The sequence below is a fragment of the Sceloporus occidentalis genome, unplaced genomic scaffold (assembly GCF_023333645.1).
Source record: "Sceloporus occidentalis isolate IW3139 unplaced genomic scaffold, rSceOcc1.0.p SCAF_2, whole genome shotgun sequence".
NCBI classification, from domain to species: domain Eukaryota; kingdom Metazoa; phylum Chordata; class Lepidosauria; order Squamata; family Phrynosomatidae; genus Sceloporus; species Sceloporus occidentalis.
The window spans coordinates 245,135,085-245,156,708 of NW_028316982.1; the positions used below are offsets into that span (position 1 = coordinate 245,135,085).

At 42.3% G+C, this 21,624-nt stretch overlaps 1 protein-coding gene across 1 annotated transcript in view; it reads left to right on the top strand.

The window, feature by feature from the left end:
* Positions 1-2,964: 2,964 nt before the first annotated feature.
* Positions 2,965-21,624, top strand: part of LOC149319918 (ubiquitin carboxyl-terminal hydrolase 12-like) — a 41,130-nt gene continuing 22,470 nt past the window's right edge. Inside the window, exons 1-2 of the mRNA XM_089512586.1 lie at positions 2,965-3,087; positions 20,940-21,020. Coding sequence (XP_089368712.1) covers positions 3,040-3,087; positions 20,940-21,020 — 129 coding nt within the window. The 5' untranslated portion in view covers positions 2,965-3,039. The remainder of the gene's footprint in view (positions 3,088-20,939; positions 21,021-21,624) is intronic.

Here is a 21,624-nt window from a genome sequence, read left to right on the forward strand (position 1 = left end):
GCTATTGAGGGTCCCGGGGGCAAGGTTAGCCTCCACTTCAAGGAGGACCTTTTCCATCTCGGCCCCAACCCTCTGGAACACGCTGCCCATAGAGCTCCGCTCGGCCACGTCCCTGGCCCAGTTTAAGAAGGAGCTTAAAACCTTCTTATTTTTATTAGCATTCCCGGACGCTGATCTTGGTTAGCTTCCCCCTCTGGCAGCAGTGGTCGGCTGGCCAGAAATTGGTTTTAATGTAATTTTAATGATTATAGTTGCTATTATTTATTGTGTTGTGATTGTATTTGTATTGGTATTATGTTGTACACCGCCCTGATCATGGGAAAGGCGGTATAGAAATAAATTTTTTTATTATTATTTCTTATTATTATTATCTGAACATCCCCCCCCCCCCCCAAATAAACAATTAAAACCATGACAGGGTCACATTAGGGTTGCCATAAATCAGAAAAGACTTGAACGAACACAACAAAACAACTACAAATACCGTATATCATATATTTACGATAACATATATCATATATATATGTATATAGTAACATTTCTAACCAGCTTCCAACTTCACCTGAAGTCCTACTTAATGAACAGTGAATGGTAAGCACAAATAGTAAATGCACAAAGAAGGAACCTGTGCTATCCTCACTTCCTTTGCCCTTAGTTCTATTGCCTGCTATGGGTGGCAGATTAAGAGTCAGTGCCCTTAAGTGACACAGACTTAAATAGCATCTGAATAGATCTAGGTATTTTTTAAAGGTCCTAACAAAGCATGACAAGTAAAAATAAATAAATAGATAATATGATTAAACACTGGAAGGAGTGCTAAAATAAACTGTCAATGGACTTTTGGCTTTCCTCCAGCATCTTGGGAGTCGTCATTTGTGGGGGAAATGAAAATTGTCCATTAGATCAGTGGTACCTGATGTAGCTTTTAGTTTGTAATGCCTTACATTTTCTTGGCTGTCCTACATTATATTTTGCAATGCCTTGTCTTCCTTTGTAGTTAGAGCATCTGGTCACCCTGAAACCGAAGCATCCAGACTCTGGGAATACACATGGGCTACAAACCTGTATTTTCAGGGGCAGTCTACAACATGCTAAATCCCTATCCCTGAGAGCAATGGGTTCAAGCTACAGAAAAAGAGATTCCACCTGAACATTAGGGAGAACCTCCTGATGATAAGAGCTGTTAGAAAGTGGAAGAGGCTGCTTTGGAGCATGGTGGAGTCTCCTTCTTTGAAGGTTTAAACAGAGGCTCCTGGATGGTCATCCTAGAAGAATCATAGGACTTTATCACATGGGGAAAACCGGGGGTTTAAACAGCAATTATGCTTTGCAAATCATGCAATTGCCATTAACATTTTCATACAGTGTCGCAATTGAAGTGCTATTATCCCAGGAATCACCTCCTCTCAACCAAGGGCCACATAGTATAAATAAACCCCACTCACTCAATACAAATTGTTGAGCAAGTCTATCAAGGTATTAAAGTTTCTTTGAGTCAGTTAGGGTATGTTTACTCACAATTAAAATGTACTGTGTCCAGTGGAGCTTACTTCAGGATAGGTGTGCTCAAGACTGCAACCTTAATTGCTCTGCTTTCAATCAATTAATTACACAGCTGTCCTATTGGGATATTTAATGAACACAACAATTACAATTTACTAACTGACAGGTCATTTGTTGTTGGGAATCCAAATTAAAGCATTGTCTGAAGCAGGAGGTGGCTCTCAGTAGTTTATAGCAAATCTGGAAGCACATCTTTCAGAGGGACATCTCTGATTAAAATGCTGATTAAAATCTATATTCACATCTGTGGCTGATGGGTTACTTGTGTGAATTAATCAGTATTCTCGTTTGTTTCTTCAAGGCATTTGTTTATCGCCTCTGTCTTAACCCACTGAGGTTGGGCACATACTTGTCCATATCATCGTACTGAACAAACTGAAACTCATCCATCAAACTGGACAAGTATGTGCCTCAATTCTCTCCTCAAGCTCTGCTTTCAAAGTCAAATTACAGTAAACCCAAGTATTCTTCTCTGCAAATTATTTGGCAAACTCATTAGAGAACATTTCTGAGGGCACTCTGAGATCTGGAGCAGTGGTTCTTTCTGTGCTTCTCTGGATGTTGCCCTATTGAGTTACTATGCATCTTTCTTAACTCAAAGATGTGTCAGATCCAGAACACCACTCCAGAAATAATCCAGTTTGAGACTGCTTTGAATGCCCGCCTGCCTCAGTGCTAGGGAAGCCTGGGAACTGCATTTTATTGCGGCACCAGAGCGCTCGCTCTCTCTGACACTCACACATCTATCTATCTATCTATCTATCTAAAATATTATTTATTTCATTTTTATTGCTGCTTTTCTCCACAGGAGGCTCAAATATATATATATATATATATATATATATGTAGACACCCACCCACACATACATTTACACGTATGTGTGTATATCTATATCTATGTGTGTGTGTATATATATATATTATATTTAAAATTTATTTCATTTAAATTATTTATTTATTCTTTGAACCTCCTTGTGGGGAGAAAGGCAGTAGTAATGTGTGTGTGTGTATATAATGGTGACACACACACATATGAATAAAAACAACGGTGTGTGTGTGAGTAAGCTGACGGCGGCGCTAGGGCCCAGCGGAACGCTACGTATTGTACATTCAAGCAGTCGTGGGCGTAAGTCGATGCCGGCTGGGCTGGCGCATGCGTGGAAGTGGAGGAGGGGGCGGGCTGAGTGCGCGAGGGAAGGGCTGGTCTCGCGCAGGGAGGGACGGAGGGAGGGAGGGGGGCGGAAGCGTGTTGGAGGGAGCGGCGCGCGCCCTCTTCGGCGGTTAGAAAACTGTTGGCTGGGGGTGGGCGGGGCTAGTGTCGTCAGGTGGGCGGGGCCTCCGGGAGGTCTCGCTGTGTGTCTCTCTTCTGTCTCTGGTGCTGCTTGCTATCCTTTCCCTTCCTCCCTTCCTTCCTTCAGGCGGGACTGCCCCGGCTGCCCTGGGCTCGGTGATTGGGTGGAAGATGGCGCCGCGCGGATGGAAATCCTCATGACAGTCTCCAAAATCGCCTCCATCTGTACCATGGTGAGTCTGGGCAGAAGGAGGGCGAGGCACCGCAAAATGGAGGACCTGGGCCTGGGAAAGCTTACGGCATTCTGGGTCCTGCTCAAAATGGAGGAGCTGCTGGGGTTCCTTCTGGGAGGAAATGGAGGAGAGGGCCTGGGAAAGCTGTAAAACGTTCCTCTGAATGGATGCTGCTTAGTCCTGCTCAAAATGGAGGACGTGTCGGGACTCCTTCCGGGCAGAAGGTGGAGATGAAGGGCAGGTGTCTGCTCAGCCTGCCTCCGTTTCCACCTCCTTCTGAGCCTGGGAGAGGAGGAGGAGGAGGAGGAGCAGGGCGTGTCTGGTCGGCCTTGGAGCCAGGGGGGCCAGGGGTCATAGGCAGCCCCGAAGGAGGAGAGAGGAGGACGTTGGCCAAAAGAAAAGCTGAAGACGTGCCTTGGAAATGTACACTTGGGCTTCTTAGTCCTGCTCAAAATGGGGGACGTTTTGGGAATTCCTCCTGGACGGAAGCTGGAAAGGGAGGATGGGTGTCCTGGCAAGGGAGGAGGACGTCTGGTCACCCCTGTTTGGGGTCCCTGAGGCAGTGTAGGAGTGGATGGGTCTTCTCTCCTGGAAGAGCGCAAGGGACCTATTAAAACAAATGACAGCCCTTACCCATAGGGAAACCATACTTGCCCATAGAATCATAGAGTTGGAAGAGGCCACAAGGGCCCTCCAGTCCAACCCCATTCTGCCATGCAGGAACTCTCAATCAAAGCATCCCTGACAGATGGCCATCCAGCCCCTGCTTAAAGACCTCCAAGGAAGGAGACTCCATCACTCTCTGAGGGAGTGTGTTCCACTGTCAAACAGCCCTTACTCTCAGGAAGATCCTCATAATGTTGAGTTGGAATCTCTTTTCCTGGAGCTTGCATCCATTATTTGGTGTCCTAGTCTTTGGAGCAGTAGAAAACAAGCTTGCTCCATCCTCAATGTGAGCAAACTTGTTTTCTGCTACTCCAGAGACTAGACCACAGAATGACGGATCCATAGAGAATCGTTGGAAAATACTTGCCCATTTCTTGTTGTTAATTTTTCGTGGGGTTTTCGATCAATGCGGTCGTGTTCTGGAAGAGTTTATTCCTGACATTTCGCCAGGATTTGTGGCTGGCATCTTCAGAAATTGCTGGCATGGAAGAATGGGATATATATATATTTCTTGAATGCCTTCCATTTTGTGGTGCCTTGGCCTCCTTTGTGGGTAGGACTTCTGATCACGCGGTGGGTTTTCCTTGGAAGCCAGGCCCACTGAGTGCCATGAGAGCACTGGATTAAAGCCTTGGTTGGGTTGGGAACCCGGTTCAGAGATTTTATTGTTGTTAACTGCCTTAGACTCAACCCTGACTCATGGCAACTAAAAAGATTGCATGTACAGCGCTGTGTAAATTTACAGCGCTTCATAAATAAAGGTTAATAATAATAATAATTGTGGGTGAGACATCTCCACGATCCCCTGTCCTTCCCTGCTTTGTGTAGGTCCTGTAAATCCATACCTGCAACCTCCCTGATGTAAAGAAAGCAGATAGAAAGAAAATAAAGTTATTTGAGATATGGTGCTGAGGACACCATGGACAGCCAAAAAGACCAATAAATGGGTCCTGGAACAAATCATGCCTGACTGGAAGGCAAGATTATCACATTGAGGCTGTTGTACTTTGGCCACATCATGAGAAGCACGACTCATTGGAAAAGACAGTAATGCTGGGAAAGGTTGAGGGCAGAAGGAAGAGAGGACGACAGCAGGAGAGATGGTTGAACTCAATCAGGGAGGTCATGGGCCTGAATCTACAAGACTTAAGCAGTGAGGTGGAGGACAGGGAGTCCTGGAGATGTCGCCTCCACAGGATCGGCATGAGTTGGAATCGACTGGGGGGTAGCTAACAACAAGATCTCTTTGACTGAATCTAGCCATCTGACATGCGGTCTTCCTCTCTCTCTGCTGCCCTCCACCTTTCCCAGCATCACTGCCTTTTTAAATGATTCATGCCTTCTCATGATGTGGCCAAAGTACGATAGCCTCAGTTTGATCATCTTGGCTTCCAAGGAGATTTCAGGTTTGACATGTTCAAGGACCATTTGTTTGTCTTTTTGGCAGTACACAGTATCCTCAATTTAAGAAGGTGAGCCCTATAAAAAAAGAGAGAGGGGCATGTGGAGCTTGGGGCCACATTGGAGTGAGAACAGGATTTCAGGTTTGCAGGAACTACTTTTCATTTTTTGCCTAGAAGTCCCTGAGATTCACCACCTAGAAAACACTGGGCACTTAGAGCTCCTGAGTCCTCCTGCACACACACAAAAATCCCCACTCGTTAATCTTAACCATCTTTCATAGGGTGGAAAGGTGTGAAATGGTTTTGCTGCTGTTGTTGTTGTGTGCGTTCAAGTCATTTCTGACTTTTGGTGACCCTAATTTATTTCGTTTCTATGCCTCCTTTCTCTCAGAAAGAAACTGAAGATGCACAGATAAAACTGTTTAAAAACTTTACAATAAAAATTTAAAAGAAAAATCAACTAGCTAAAAACTGTATAAAATTACATAAAACGTGTTGTTGTGGTTAATTGCCCTTGAGAAACCCACTGGCTGGCAGCCCTGTGGATGAGGCATCTCCAAGCTCCCCTGTCCTCCACTGCTCTGCTTAGGTCTTGCAAATTAAGGCCCCTGTCCTCACTGTTAAAAACATAACAAAACACACACCCCATATAAAAACCTCCCTGCCATATATATATTAAAAACCTATCATGGGGGCGTCTTGACAAGTGTCCTCAGAGGGGGCTTGTCATTGCTGCCAGCCAGTGGGTTTCCATGGCCGAATCAGGATTCAGACCCTGGTCTCAGGAGTCAAAGTCCAGTTCTCAAACCACTACACTATGCTGACTCTGCTGAGGCTACTGTTTAAAAAAAGATAGCCAGAAATTCTTGTCGGTCTACTTCAAATTCACCTAGAGGTCCCCCAGTAGATTCAGTTCTTGTGTTCTGCTCACAATGCTACACAACTAGTGATCTCGTGTTCTAGAAGTAGGACCCTGAGTTGGCAGGGAGTGGAGAAAGGCGATTGTCCTTTGAGAATAATAATGAGAAATGAGTGGGTGGGGAGAGATGTAGGAGGTGGGCCTTCAAGATAACAGAAGATTAAGTGGAACTGGTACAGCAGGATATATGAGTGTTGTATTCAGAGGATAGTGTGTAAACTAAGGAAGATGCTTTCCTCATGTGAAATGTAGTACTTACTGGTGTGTTGCCTTGAAACAAGGAAGCATTCTGTATTATTTTTGAAAGATTAATAAATTGCTGCATAAACCTATATAGAATAGAGCCTGTTTAATCTTGCAGATTGTTCCTTCTGAGTATCATTTGAATTTGCATGTCATAGTTTTTCAACTGAGACATGCTCTCTGCAAAGATTTTATTTCCTCATGTCATAATTACTTGGGGAAAGGAGGGCAGTATCAAAATCAGTGTTAATCAGCTTTAGAGGACATAGCATTGATGCCAGTGCTGGTACTTTGACGTATGAGTTATTTATGTAATTATGAAAAAGACTAATAAATGAGATTTTGTACAAAAAAAAATCACCTGAGTAATTAAAAAGCCTAATCAAGGAAGAGGGTTGTTTTTTTTTATTTACAACATGATATCTGCATGTGGATTTTATCCCTAATCTCAAAATGTGCAGACAGGAATGTTCCAATCCCACTTAAAAGTGTTTAAATGCTTTGTTTAAGGGGAGGGCACTGGGATATTAGTTTCTCTTTGAATGAACGTAAACCAGGTAATGAAGTGTTGGTCACTTAGAAAAAGGCACAATAGTCATTTATTTATTTATCTATTTCATTTCCATACTGCTTTGCTCCCAGAAGGTGGCTCCCAGATAAAATTGTTTTAAAACTTTACAATAAAAGTTTAAAAATAATTAAAATCATCTAGCTAAAACCAGTTTAAATCACATAAAACATACAAAAGGTTAAAAACGTAACTAGAGCACACACCATATAAAATCCTCCTTGACACAATTATTTTGAGGAGATTGTCAGTTGTTCCCTATCTGTATGTCCTGTTGCACATAGTTATGGATACTTATGAGTATCCATATGAGCTCTAGAATAGTGGAAAGGTTTGCACTAAAATGTTGATCTAAACAAAAATGAATAATAATAATAATAATAATTCTAGCCATTGATTACATCTTTCTTCTCGTCATTTAGAGCAGAAAAGTATGGCCTGGGCTATGGCTGTATAGATACTGTTATTATGCTCTCCTATTGAATTTTTGCCAGTTTTATATGTCATTCTTTCTCCACAGTTACAGGTAGTAAGGAAGGAACACTGGGAAAGCAATGGAGAGCAGGATCTCCATTCCCTCTACAAAGTTCCTTATAGATTGCTCCTTCCAAAATTGTCCACAGATATTGGGGGAAGGCAATAGCGAGACTTCTCATTACCCCTTCCCAGAGATCCTTAACTGACAGCTCATTCAGCACTGAGGATGTTCTCCATTTTCCCAGTAAGGAATAAAGATTACTGGTGTATGCACATGCATCTGCCAAGCCAGTTGTGTGCCACTAGGTTTGCAACCTGTTAATGCCTTGAAATTCCCTTATCCTATAAAATATTGGAGTTTCATGATACTACATTTAGCATTATTAGGTATAGATCATTTAATGTGACCCATAGATTAAATGCTAAGTTAGCTGAAAGTACAGGGCTGTCAGTATTCAAGTACTGTAGACCTATAGTTGAACATGAGTCAACAGTGCGATGCGGCAGCTAACAAGGCCAATGCGATTTTAGGCTGCATCAATAGAAGTATAGTGTCTAGATCAAGGGAAGTAATAGTGCCACTCTATTCTGCTTTGGTCAGACCCCATCTGGAATATTGTGTCCAGTTCTGGGCACCAAAATTCAAAAAGGACATTGAGAAACTGGAGCGTGTCCAAAGGAGGGCAACTAAAATGGTGAAGGGTCTGGAAACCTTGCCCTACGAGGAACGCCTTAGGGAGCTGGGGATGTTTAGCCTGGAGAAAAGAAGGTTAAGAGGTGATATGATAGCTCTGTTTAAATATTTGAAGGGATGTCATATTGAGGAGGGAGCAAGCTTGTTTTCTGCTGCTCCAGAGACTAGGACCCGGAGCAATGGATGCAAGCTGCAGGAAAAGAGATTCCACCTCAACATTAGGAGGAACTTCCTGACAGTAAGGGCTGTTCGACAGTGGAACACACTTCCTCGGAGTGTAGTGGAGTCTCCCTCCTTGGAGGTCTTCAAACGGAGGCTGGATGGCCATCTGTCGGGGATGCTTTGATTTGGATTTCCTGCATGGCAACGGGTTGGACTGGATGGCCCTTGTGGTCTCTTCCAACTCTATGATTCTAGTTTGAATCCAGATGTTTATGGAGCCCTGGTGGCGCAGTGGTTAAATGCCTGTACTGCAGCCATTCACTCAAAACCACAAGGTTGTGAGTTCAAGACCAGCAAAAGGGCCCAAGCTCGACTCAGGCTTGCATCCTTCCGAGGTCGCTAAAATGAGTACCCAGACTGTTGGGGGCAAATTAGCTTACTTGCTAATTAGCTTACTTGCTGTTCACCGCTATGATCTTTGGAACAGCGGTATATAAATAAAACAAATTATTATATTATTATATTATATTATTTTTGTCTGATAGCCTTCCCCAATACAATAGCTTCCAGGCATTTTAGTCTACAACTGCCATTGACCCTTGCCAGGATGGGCAAGGCTTCTAGAAGCTACTACATTAGTAAGGTTGGATTTCAGGCTAAATGAGAGTTCATCTGTTTTAAATAAAAATACAATAAATTGTAAACATTTAAAGAAGTTTACTATATCACAGAAACTTGTAAGAGAGAATCAGTTAGTGCACATAAATGCAAAAACATTTAAAAGATTTGTGCTTATAGTATTGGTTGGCACAGCTTATTTTGTAACCACAGGCTCCACTATATTGAAGTACACCTGAGGAATGCAGCCAATACTCTTTTAAAGTTAGGTTCTTTTTTCTTCTTTCTAGCCACAGCTCATAGTTCATGGTATTCGTATGTCATCAATATGGGCATTCTGCCAGATATTGTTTCACCGGGGCAGCAGTTCATATGATGCAGCAAAGTATTGCTGGTGAGGTGTAGGTCTTTTGATGTTACATTGTTCTTGTCTGCTTAATGGTTTTGCTATATAACTGCTTCTGAGTCCATTATTACTATTAGGTAGTAATAATGGACTTGGATAGCTTATCTTATCTCAACACTATTGTCTCTCTAACAATTACCATAATAGATTTATGTCCAGGTTTTTGGCATTCAAGAGATGTCTGTGCTATTTCTTACCAAGTCTGTACGTTTACTTCTGCACCATTCTTTTTGATTCACCCTGTATATGTCAAATACCTTGAAATAAACTGAAGTTGTGGTCAGATATTATTCCAAGTATCGGAAATGCTACAGAACTGAACACCCACAGGTGTATAAATACCCAGTGGGCCATCCTTCCACTTAGGTGAAATATCTACTTTTTAATTTTGTATATGCTTGGCTGTTAATGACTCTGAATGATCTAGTTGACCCTTGATTTTGCTTCAAAGCCAGCTTTAGAATTATGTACTATGATCACTTTAGTAGAATACACTGTACTGTATTTATGTTTATGTCTATGCAAGTCCTAAGACATAAGTATTTACTGTATATACTCATGTACAAGTCTAGAAATGTTAGTCAAAAAGTTACTCTAAAAACCTGGATTGACTTATACACAGGTCAATGTAACCCCTGCACTTTAACTCTTATAAAAAAAGGGAACCATCCCCTGGTGAAAGGTAAGAGTATAGTCTGTCCTGGAATCATGGACCCCCTTCTGTTTTCTCATCCATCCAAACTTTAGTGTGAGCACAAACAGTTATGTCTACTGGAATTTTGTCCGTTCTTTAGCATTGTTTTCTTTCATCTTTTAGATCTTTTGTTACATGCTCCTAAGTTTTACCCTCGACTTATCTACGGGTCATATCAAAATTTATAATTTTGGCCCCAAAGCCTGCCTTCAGCTTATACATGAGGTCGACTTATAGTCGGGTATATACTGTAAGTGTTGTTCTTACCAACCATTAGCCTTGATTTGGCAAGGGTGAAATAACTGGAAAAACAAACACTTAAAGCAAGTTATTTGTTTGTTGTTTGTAGATACAGATTTCTATTCCTTTTAGGAATAAGGATGATTTAATTATTTATTTTTGGAAATAACAGGAATGCCGTCTCCTCTCATGCCTGCGGTGGCGTGAGGAGGCAGAGCCACCGTGCCGGAGGCCTTCAAGGCCTCCAGCGCCGGCATCCGGCCTCCTCGAGGCCTCTGCTGCCGCGGAAGGGCCGGATACCGGTTTTGGAGGCCAAGAGGCCCCCAGCACCGACACCTGCCCCTTCCACGGCGGCGGTGGCAACAAGCAGGCCGGGTGACGGTGCGGGAGGCCTTGAAGGCCTTTGGCGCTGCTGCCCTCTGCGCCTCCTCTTCGCCACCAGAGGCCTTCAAGGCATCCCGCACCGTCACCCGGCCTCCTTGTCGCCGCTGCCACTGCTGCAGGAAAAGCCGGGCAGCGGCGGTGAGCTAAGGCCTTCAAGGTAAGTAAGAGGGAGGGAAGGGAGGAGGGGAGGAGAAGGAAGTTGTCCCTAATGGTGACACATGTGCCGCCATTGGGGACAACTTCCCGATTTGCTCAAATCCGCGGATGGCAAATCCAACTATAAGAAGGGCCGACTGTACCATGTAATGCTAATAGTTATGACATAAATAACTAACAAAATTAAAATTATACAGTTGGCCCTCCTTATAGAAGGGCTTGCCTTCCACAGTTTTGAACTCACACAGAAGGCAATCCCAGGCAGAAATAATGGGACACATACTTGCACCGTGTGCCGCCGCAAGCACACGCCCCATTATTTCCTGTGGGGCTTGAGCATACATTCTTTTCTCCATATGCGGGGGAGGGGGTCCGGAACGGATCCCCCGTGTATGGCGAGGGCAGACTGTACCTTCAAATTACAATATCACATGCACAACCTAAATGTATTTACATATATATACATAGTGAAGACTTGGTTAAAATATGATGTATTAAAAAAAAATTAAGAAAAAATATTTTTTAAAATTCAGACTTTTTAAAAAATTAAAAATTTAAATTTTGAAATTTGAAATTTTGAGAAATTCTTAGGCCTCTCTTTTCTCCTCCCATAGAGCTTCACCCCACTCACACCATCTCTTAAAGCATTTTAAAGGGAATTAGGTGGATGCCACAGTCCCTTTTTTCTGCCAAAAGATAGTTTTTTTGAAGAGCAGTAGGGCCTCCCCGTTTAGGGTGTCATCTGGTGTGGTCCTCACCCCCCTGGTAACGCTACTGCTGAGAAGCACTGGTTTGGTGCACCATAAATAAACCTAGCTGCCTCCTAGGCTTATGTGTACACACAGAAGGTCATGAATCGTTCAGAACACTGACTGGCTTTTCTACTGCAGGAATGTTACTTAACATTGTGACTGGTTTCAACAAGCCAGTTTTAGGAACTGCTGCTTGAAGACATGGTTTCAGGTGTGCTTTGATTGTTTCTGCATACTGGGGAATTGGGCTGGATGGCCCTTGTGGTTTCTTCCAAGTCTGTGATTGCTTATTTAAAATGTGTTGTTGATGTGTCCCTTCAGGTTGTTTCTGACTTATAGCTACCCTAAGGTGAACCTATCATGGGATTTTCTTGGAAAGATTTGTTCACAGGAAGTTTGCCATTGCCTTCCCCTGAGGCTGAGAGCGTGTGACTTGCCCAAAGTGACCCCAGTGGGTTTCATGGCTGAGTGGAAGAATCAAACCCTAATCTCCAGAGTTGTAGTCCAACACTCAAACCACTACGCCACACTGTCACCCTTTGAAAATTAGTCATGGTTAATGTTAGTGACAATTTATTGCACCATATGACACAGCAGCCACTCTTACAGGAAATCGTACAGGAGGTGATGAATATGTGACCGTGATGTCTGAACAAAGCTATGCTCTCTCAAGCTCATAGTGATTTTGTGAAAAAGAAATAATTCTCTGTAAAACCCATTACAATTTTAATGTTCATCCTGCTTTTCAGCCAAAAACTGGCTTTCAAAGTAGTTTACAGCAGTTACAGTTTTCAGTGGGCCCTTGGTATACTCTGGGGTTCAGTTCCAGGATGCCCCCACCTCCCATGGATACAAAATGTGGATGCTTAAGTCCCATTAAATACAGTGGCATAGTAAAATGTGTTCCTTTCATAAAATAGCAAAATCAAATTGTTTTGTTTTTTTGGAATCCATATATTTTAAAAATATTTTCAAGCCATGGATAGTTGAATCCATGGATAAAGAATCTGTGTACTGGATATGGAGGGCCGACAATAGTGCAGTATGAAATGCTGCTACCTGAAGGGGTTCTCAGATGACTGATGGATAATCATTTTGTTGGTATCCTAGCAGCTCAGTTCTCTCTAGGGAAATAAATAATCCAATTATGGTAGATTCACCCATGGCATCCCTAACTCAACAGCCATCAAGCAAGCATTTTTCACATTGTGAAGTTATATGATCTGAAGCTTTATCAGTAAAACATATTGGTTTTACGTTTTCCTGCACTTTCTCTAAATTATGAAACTGTTTTTGATAATTAAATACTTAATCAAAAAGTAATATATTAAAGTAGGACAGTTTGCTCAGTCATTCACTGTTTGGAATCTCCTTCATAAGTATCACCATATCCACTGCAATGAAATTTAAAGTGGCTTTAAATATTCTGCATTGCAACCTTTGAACTGTTCTGTTTTCTTGGAGAGTGACTTTATAACATCCTAGTACAGGTTAAGTATCCCTTATCTGAAATTCTTGGGACCAAAAATGTTTTGGATTTCAGATTTTACCCCCAATTTCTGGAATATTAATATATAAAAGAGCTGTCTTGGAGAAAGGTCCCAGGTCTCACCAGGCATGTACATTTCATATATGCCTTATACACATAGCTTGAAGGTAATTTTATACAGAATATTACAGAATATTTTAAATAATGTTGTACATAAAAAAAGTTTGAACACTGAACCATCAGAAAGCAAAGGTGTCAACCTCAGCCACCTATTTGGACAGTTTTGGATTTTGGAATATTTTGGATTTCTGGATAAGGAATAATTAACCTGTAGTTATTCTGGGCATGATATATATGTGGGAATTGGTGCTGTCTGCAGATATATAAAAACAATACTAAGCTTTGTAGTAGTTGTTATGTGCCTTCATGTCATTTTTGATTTATGGTGAACATATCATGGAATTTTTTGGCATGTTTCTTCAGAGGGCGTTTGCCATTGTCATCCTCTGAGACTGAGAGTGTGTGATTTGCTCAAGGTCACCCAGTGAGTTTACATGACCAAGTTGGAACCCTGGTCTCCAACAATCAAACCACTACACCATGTAAGCTATATAAACATGTCTGAGACTACGAGCCAAAATACACTGCAGAAATAATCCAGTTTGAGACTGCTTTAACTGCCCTGGCTAACTGATGGACAACACCACAGTCATGTACTACCTCAACAAACAAGGGGGCACCAGGTCTCAGACCCTGCTCGATATCACGCTTCGCAACTGGGACTGGTGCATCCCGAGGAAGATTCTGCTCCAAGCAATCCACTTGCCAAGAGAGGAGAATGACTTGGCCGACCAGCTCAGCAGATCCTCTAACATCTGCCAAGAGTGGAGACTCCATACCGAGACGGACGACGACCTCTTCAGTCGGTGGGGAACCCCCCAGGTCAACCTCTTCGCGACTGCTCTCAACAGCCACTGTTCCCAGTTCTGCTCCCGAGCGAGACGCGTTCACCTTCGCTTGGTCAGAAGAGATGCTATACACCTTCCCTGCATTTCCGCTGATCACCAGAGTGGTCTCCAAGATGACAAGGGACCGCTTGGATGCCATCCTGATCACCCCTTGGCGGCCAAGACAACCGTAGTTTCTGCCTCAGCTCCACCTCTCAAAAAGGGACTTTCTCCGTCTCGAGTTCCGTCTGGACCTTCTCACTCTCCAGGACGGCTGGGTCCAACATCTGGACATCAACAATCTGCCGATGGTGGCGTGGAGGCTCTGTCCTTAGACTCGCTACCTCCCTCGGTACGGACTGTGATCCTGGCTGCCCAGAAGCCAGCCACCAAGAAATCCTATGCTTCCAAATGGAAGAGATTTGCTGAATTTCTCTCCGTGAGAGACTTTTCCCCATCCCGAGTGTCTTGGCGTTTCTGATGACACTTTTGGAGTCGGGGCTGTGCCTCACGTCCATCAAGTGTTATCTTTCTGCCATCTCTTCCCATTTCCAGTTTGATGGCAAACCTTTTTTTCAGGGACCCTCTTGTGAAGAGTTTCCTGAAAGGTTGCAACAACCTCCATCCTCTGGTCTTGGTACCGACATCTGCTTGGAGTCTGGACACTGTGCTGTCTTGTTTGCAATCCAAGCCCTTTGAACCCATGACCACTTTGGACTTGAGATTTTGGCACGACTCATTTGGAAAGCCAATGATGCTGGGGAAGGTGGAGGGCACCAGAAAGAGAAAAAGACTGCATGCCAAATGGATAGACTCAGTGGCCTGTTACAGACTGCCAAAATAAAGCTGCTTCGGGTCTCTTTGGAGGTATGCTGTTTAAATGATGCATGCATCTGAAGAATCCGGAAGCTGCACCAAAGCTGCACTCCAGTGCTTAGGAATGGAGTGTGGCTTTGGCGCGACCTCCGGACTGTTAGGACTCATGCATCATTTAAATAGTATACCTCCAAAGAGACCCGAAGCAGCTTTATTTTGGCAGTCTGTAACAGGCCAATAAGTGAGACCATGGGCCTGAGCCTGCAAGACCTGACCAGAGAGGTAGAGGATAGAGGGGCTTAAAGACGTGTCTCGTTCACCAGCATGCCATGAATCGAAGTCTACTCGAAGACAGCTAACAACAGCAGTTAATTGCATGTAAATAAAGATGTATGCTATTAATGTTACAAATAGGTGTCTTTTGGAGAACTTACAACTTTGTAATGGCTAATCAGTAATAAAGATTTTTAAGGTGTGATTTTTAAAAAGTAGCAAAATGCTAGAGGAAATTGTTGATTTCATTGTTATAACACTATACTTCTACAACTTCAACAGATACAAAATAAATAGAAGAGTGCTATCCAGTAGTGTGAATGTTCAGACGCGTGGAATATTTTTTACCAGAGCATTTATTCAACTCCTCAAAAGTTGTGAAACTTTGGCAAGGCATTATATGATGCCCCAAGTGAATGTGTGATATTCTTTGAAAGACTCCTGTCAGATTAGCAAAGTATGTCTTGACCTTGAGTACAGTAATTAAAATCTTGCCTGTGGGGCTGCAAGCAGCATCTGTTCGTATGGTAAACAGGATAGACTGGTTTTAAGTCAAAGTGATTTATTCAGTAATTTAAATTAAGTTTCCACCCTCCTCAACTAAGTAGTATTTTGAAGGGTGATAGGATGCCTCTCTCTATATGATAGTGAACTTGCTGCAGACAAGCCATCTCCCAGAATCACCATGCGAAGGGATCTTGTAGCACGTTTGAGATTAACTGAAAGGGAGGGGTTGATAGCATGAGCTTTTGTAGATTGGAGTCTGTTTCCCCAGACTCAAGTCTACGAAAGCTCATCCTACCAACCTCTCTCTCTCGGTCTCAAAGGTTCTACAAAATCCTTTTGCATACTGATTTTCCAGACCAACTTCAACTCCAACACCATGGTTTCTGCCCAGTCTTCCAGCTATGTGTCCTGGTGTGACTATTTGAAAATTGCTTGGGGCAGTATTTGAAACCTTTGGCCTTTTCACATTACACACTTAGAGTGCTATATTCCACTTCAATGCCACTGCAACATCCTTTGGAGTCCAGCAGTTTGTAGTTTGTGATGAATTAGAGGTTTCTGGCTGAGCATTCAAAATACCCTTAATCAAAGTGCATATCCCAGGATTCCATAAGATGAAACCGTAGCATTTAAAATGGACTCATAGTACTAAAATTGTGTAGTTTGAAAGGACCCAGGATAGAGGTTTTGGTGCAAGGCCAGCAGCTAAGCCAGAGATGGGGAATGAACAGTTCTCCAATTGTTGGCTATAACTCCCACATCTCTTACCATTGACTGTGATTACTGTTCATGGGAATTGCAGTCCAGCAATATCTGGAGGGACCATATATTCCCCATCTCTGGCTTAAGGGCATCACTTAAGGAAGTTACCATTTTAAGTGGATTATGCACCTGATCTGAGGCAATCTTGCGCATAGGGCTTATTCTCCTAGCCCTGAACCATCTCTGTATTGCTGGACCATGGAGGCCATTTTAAAAGATTGTGGGGTATACTTGAATTATAAATAATTGTATTATATTAAATATTAGCAGATTTGCATTATATTCTAACCCACAATCTGCTTGTAGTATTGCAGATATTTCATTTAAAAAACAAACACCGATGTCTTTGAATGTTTCCCACTTACAGTTTTCTTAAAGGTCAGAGCCTTGTCCTGTTTGAGTAAGCAGCCACAATTATAGCTGAATAACATGTGAGGATAGACAATTAGAATGCAGTCATCTGGAAAGTACAGTTTGTAAGCACTCATTTGCATGACTTGGTCTTATTTCAGTTCTGGAATACAAAAACAAACTGCTAAGCAAAGGTTATAGGCAAGAATCCAGATTGTTTAGTAGCATTACTTTGCATGTAGTACACACAGTGATCAAATAGCAGTTAGGTAGCTTGTCCAGACAGTTGAAGCACAGATGGATCACACTGTCAAATGCCTTACTTACACTGGAGAATATTACACAGAGATCAGAATTTCCAAAGTGGTGACAGTTACAGTAGTTTTGCAGTAGTTGAATTAGAAGTGAATATTTTTAAAGAGACCTATGTTTTCCATAAGGAGTTGCTATATTGTTAATTGATGCATAATAAAAGTGTTTCTTATTTTGTTTATTGTATTATTCTATTACATAGTAGTAATAATAATAATAATAATAATAATAGGAATACTAAAAGATGAGGGAGTTCAAGACGGATGGGACTTTCTCAAAAGGGAGATACTGAAGGGACAATTTGAAACAGTTCCAATGAGGAAGAAAAATGGGAAGTGTCTCAAGAAACCAGGATGGATGACTAATGAACTTTCAACTGAGCTAACTTTTAAACAGAACATGTATAAGAAATGGAAAAATGGGGAAATCACCAAAGAGGAATTCAAACAAATAGCAAGCACATGTAGGGGTAAAGTCAGAAAAGCTAAAGCGCAGAATGAAGTCAGGCTTGCTAGAGAGGTTAAGAACAACAAAAAGGGCTTTTATGGATATGTCCGCAGCAAAAGGAAGAAGAAGGAAATGGTAGGGCCACTGCGTGGAGAAGATGGCAAAATGCTAACAGAAGACAGAGAAAGGGCAGAATTACTCAACACCTTCTTTGCCTCAGTCTTCTCAGAAAAGGAAAAGGGTGCTCAACCTGAGGATAATGGAGCAGAGGACAGAATAGGGGGATTTCAGCACAGAATAAGTAAAGACATAGTACAGGAATACCTGGTTAATCTAAATGAATATAAGTCTCCAGGACCAGATGAACTACATCCAAGGGTATTAAAAGAACTGGTAAATATATTATCAGAACCATTGGCAATAATCTTTGAGAACTCCTGGAGAACAGGAGAAGTCCCAGCAGACTGGAGGAGGGCAAACATTGTCCCCATCTTCAAAAAGGGGAAAAACAGAGGATCCCAAGAATTATTGTCCAGTTAGTCTGACATCTATACCAGGAAAGATTCTAGAACAGATCATTAAACAGAGAGTCTGTGAACATCTAGATGGCAATTCCATAATCACAAAAAGTCAACATGGGTTTCAGAGAAACAAGTCATGCCACACAAACCTGATCTCTTTTTTTGATAAAATTATCAGCTTGGTAGATGAAGGAAATGCTGTGTATGTAGTATATCTTGATTTCAGTAAGGCCTTGGACAAGGTTTCCCATGACATTCATGCAAACAAACTAGTGAAATGTGGGCAACTGTTACATGGATTTGTCATTGGTTGACTGGCCGAACCCAAAGGGTGCACAACAATGGCTCCATTTCATCCTGGAGAGAAGTGACCAGTGGAGTCTCACAGAGTTCTCTCCTGGGCCCAGTGCTATTCAACATCTTTATCAATGACTTGGATGACAGAATTGGGGGCATATTTATCAAATTTGCGGATGACACCAAATTAGGAGGAGTAGCTAATACCCCAGAGGACAGGATCAAAATTCAAAATGACCTGAATAGACTAAAAAGCTGGGCCAAAGCAAACAAAATGAAATTTATCACAGAGAAATGTAATGTACTGAACTTAGGGCAGAAAAATGAAATGTACAGATATAGGATGGGGGACACCTGGCTGAACAAGACTACATGTGAAAGGGATCTAGGAGTCCAAGTAGACCACATGTTGAACATGAGTCAACAGTGCGATATGGCAGCTAAAAAGGCCAATTCAGTTTTAGGCTGCATCAATAGAAGTATAGTGTCTAGATCAAGGGAAGTAATAGTGCCACTATATTCTGCTCTGGCCAGGTACCACCTGAAATATTGTATCCAGTTCTGGGCACCACAGTTTAAAAAGGATGAACTGGAGCATGTCCAAAGGAGGGCGACTAAAATGGTGAAGGGTCTGGAAACCATGCCCTATGAGGAACGACTTAGGGAGCTGGGGATGTTCAGCCTGGAGAAAAGAAGATTAAGAGGTGATATGATAGCCCTGTTTAAATATTTGAAGTGATGTCATATTGAGGAGGGAGCAAGCTTGTTTTCTGCTGCTCCAGAGACTAAGACCTGGAACAATCAATGCAAGCCACAGCAAAAGAGATTCCACCTCAACATTTGGAAGAACTTCCTGACAGTAAGAGCTATTTGACAGTGGAACACACTTCCTTAGAGTGTAGTGGAATCTCCCTCTTTGGAGGTCTTTAAATAGAGGCTGGATGGCCATCTATCGGGGATGCTTTGATTTAGATTTCCTGCATGGTAGGGGTTGGACTGGATGGCCCTTGCAGTGTCTTCCAACTCTATGATTCTATGAGTCTATGATTTATATCCTGCCCTTCAGCAAAAGGCTATCCGAGCGGCTTAAGTCCGCACGGTTGCTTGCAAAGCAACACAAGCAAGTGACTGATTGTTCGTTGTTGTTGTGTGCCTTTAAGTCGTTTCCAGCTTATGGTGACCGTAAGGTGAACCTATCATGGGGTTTTCTGGGGCTGAGAGAATGTGACTCACCCAAGATCACCCAGTGGATTTCCATGGCTGAACTGGGAATTGAAACCTGGTATTCAGAATTGTAGTCAGACACTCAAGCCACTATATCACACTGGTTTTCAATGAATATAGAAACATGGAGGTGTGTTGTAGGGCAGATGATAAAGGGTGAGTGTAAGGGAAGGATATTTTTATTTCTAAAAGGTGCAAGGCAAAGACATACACTTTTGCTGGCTCTCAAAAAAGGTAGTAACTCACTGAATTAAGGTATCATGTCTAATAAAGTACAGTGAGCCCTAGGTATCCGTTGGAATTTGGTTCCAAGACCTCTTGTGGATACCAAAATCCGTGCTATAATTTGTTGTCAGGAATGACAGGAATTGTTATCCCATAATATCTAGAGTGCCTCTGGTTCCGAATTCCTGCTTTATAGAATAAAACACTAACACAGCTGGCTTTAGCTAAACAGAGGCTAATTGTTCTGATTAAAGAAAAACATCAAAAGCATGCTTGTTTCTCCTTAATGTCCAGTTTTTGGCTGTTTTAAGTATGGCACGTAATTGTTGGACTAAATCGTGTAAGCACATGTAGGAACTGGGGAGCAGCTAGCATATCATTTGGATAAACTAGGCTGCATCTGCATTGAAGCAGTAATTTAAGTTGATACTACTTAACTGCTTTGGAATTGTATTATTTGCCATCATGGCTGCATCTAGATTGCATAATTAATACAGTTTAACAATGCTTTAACTGTCATGGCACAGTGCTATAGAATTCTGGGATTTGTAGTTTTGTGAGACATTTAGCCTTCTGTGTCAGTGAGCTCTGCTGCCACAATAAACTATAATTCCCAGAATTGAGGCATGGCAGTTAAAGTGATGTCAACTTGGATCATTTCCACAGTGAAGACACAGCCCTAGTTTCACTCTTCTGCCTTCTTTCTGCCCTCATAATTGTGGGTGATAAAGTACGTCGAATTTTGTGGTTTAATGATAATGTACGTAACTTGCCATATTGTGTATTGAAAATATATATATACCTTGTATAATACTGTACATTTTTCTGTTGATCAAACTGTTGGATACTGTGTAATCTTCCAAATCTATTCTCATATATCGGTTTTAAAAATTTTATTTTGTCAGTACTGCTGTATGCCTCCAGATGGTTACATTTAAAGTATCTAGTTGCTGGCAGAATTCATATAATTTGTAATGTTCACAGCCAACCATAATTTTAAATACTTATTACATGAAATGTTAAAAAAATTAAATCAGAGTTCTGTCACCAACTACATACTACCATAGGTCTGTGCATTTGTTCTAGAAACATTAGAAAAAGAGAAATTGTAATCAGTGACTAGCTCCATATCCCCAGCTGTCCTGTTGAATGTGCTCTGAAACTTGCATCATTGGCCTCCATCTTAGTTGTAGGATGAAGACCAATCCTCCTTCCTTTAGCTGTTCTTATGCAAGCTATTGCTGTGCCTTAGAAAGTATCTTAAATATAACTCATAAATATTGTTTTTTCCCCTCCTAGGGCGCTAATGCCTCAGCCTTAGAGAAAGAAATTGGTCCAGAACAGTTTCCAGTCAATGAACACTATTTTGGTTTAGTAAATGTAAGTTGTATATTTTACTTCTTTTGAAAAGGATACCATTGTAATTAATTATATAAATTTTAAAATTTGCTGAAGTATTATTTGCCAATCCTTAGTCATGTGCAAAGTTGAACAATCTGTATCCTGTATGTAGTTGAGGTGTACTCTAGCCACTTTCACAACTATGGCGGGATGGCGGCCTCCACCCGCCCTTTTCCCTAACAGATCGGGGCCTCAGCTGCCACAGCAGCAGCCCCAGAGGCCCCTATCCACTGCTTTTCCAGGCCGCGGGAAAGCGGCAAAACGCCACTTCCCCACGGTCTGGAAAGGGGTGTTCTTGGGGCTTCATGCTCCAAGGACACCCTGACAGTGGCAGGGAAAAAGAGAAAGGCTGTGCCAGCGACACAATGAAGGAAGGAGCGCTGCTGAAAGGGCGCCACAGGAGCCCTGCAGCGGCGCCAAGACGTAAAGGGCGCGCCGTGCCATTTTGACGTGACATGGCCGTTATGTCAAAATGGTGGTGCCCGTGTGGACAGGGCACCACCATTTTGTACATACTCCATCCGTACTAGGGTTGCGGGCGTCTAAAAGAGACGCCCCTAGGCAACCCTAGTACGTACAGAGT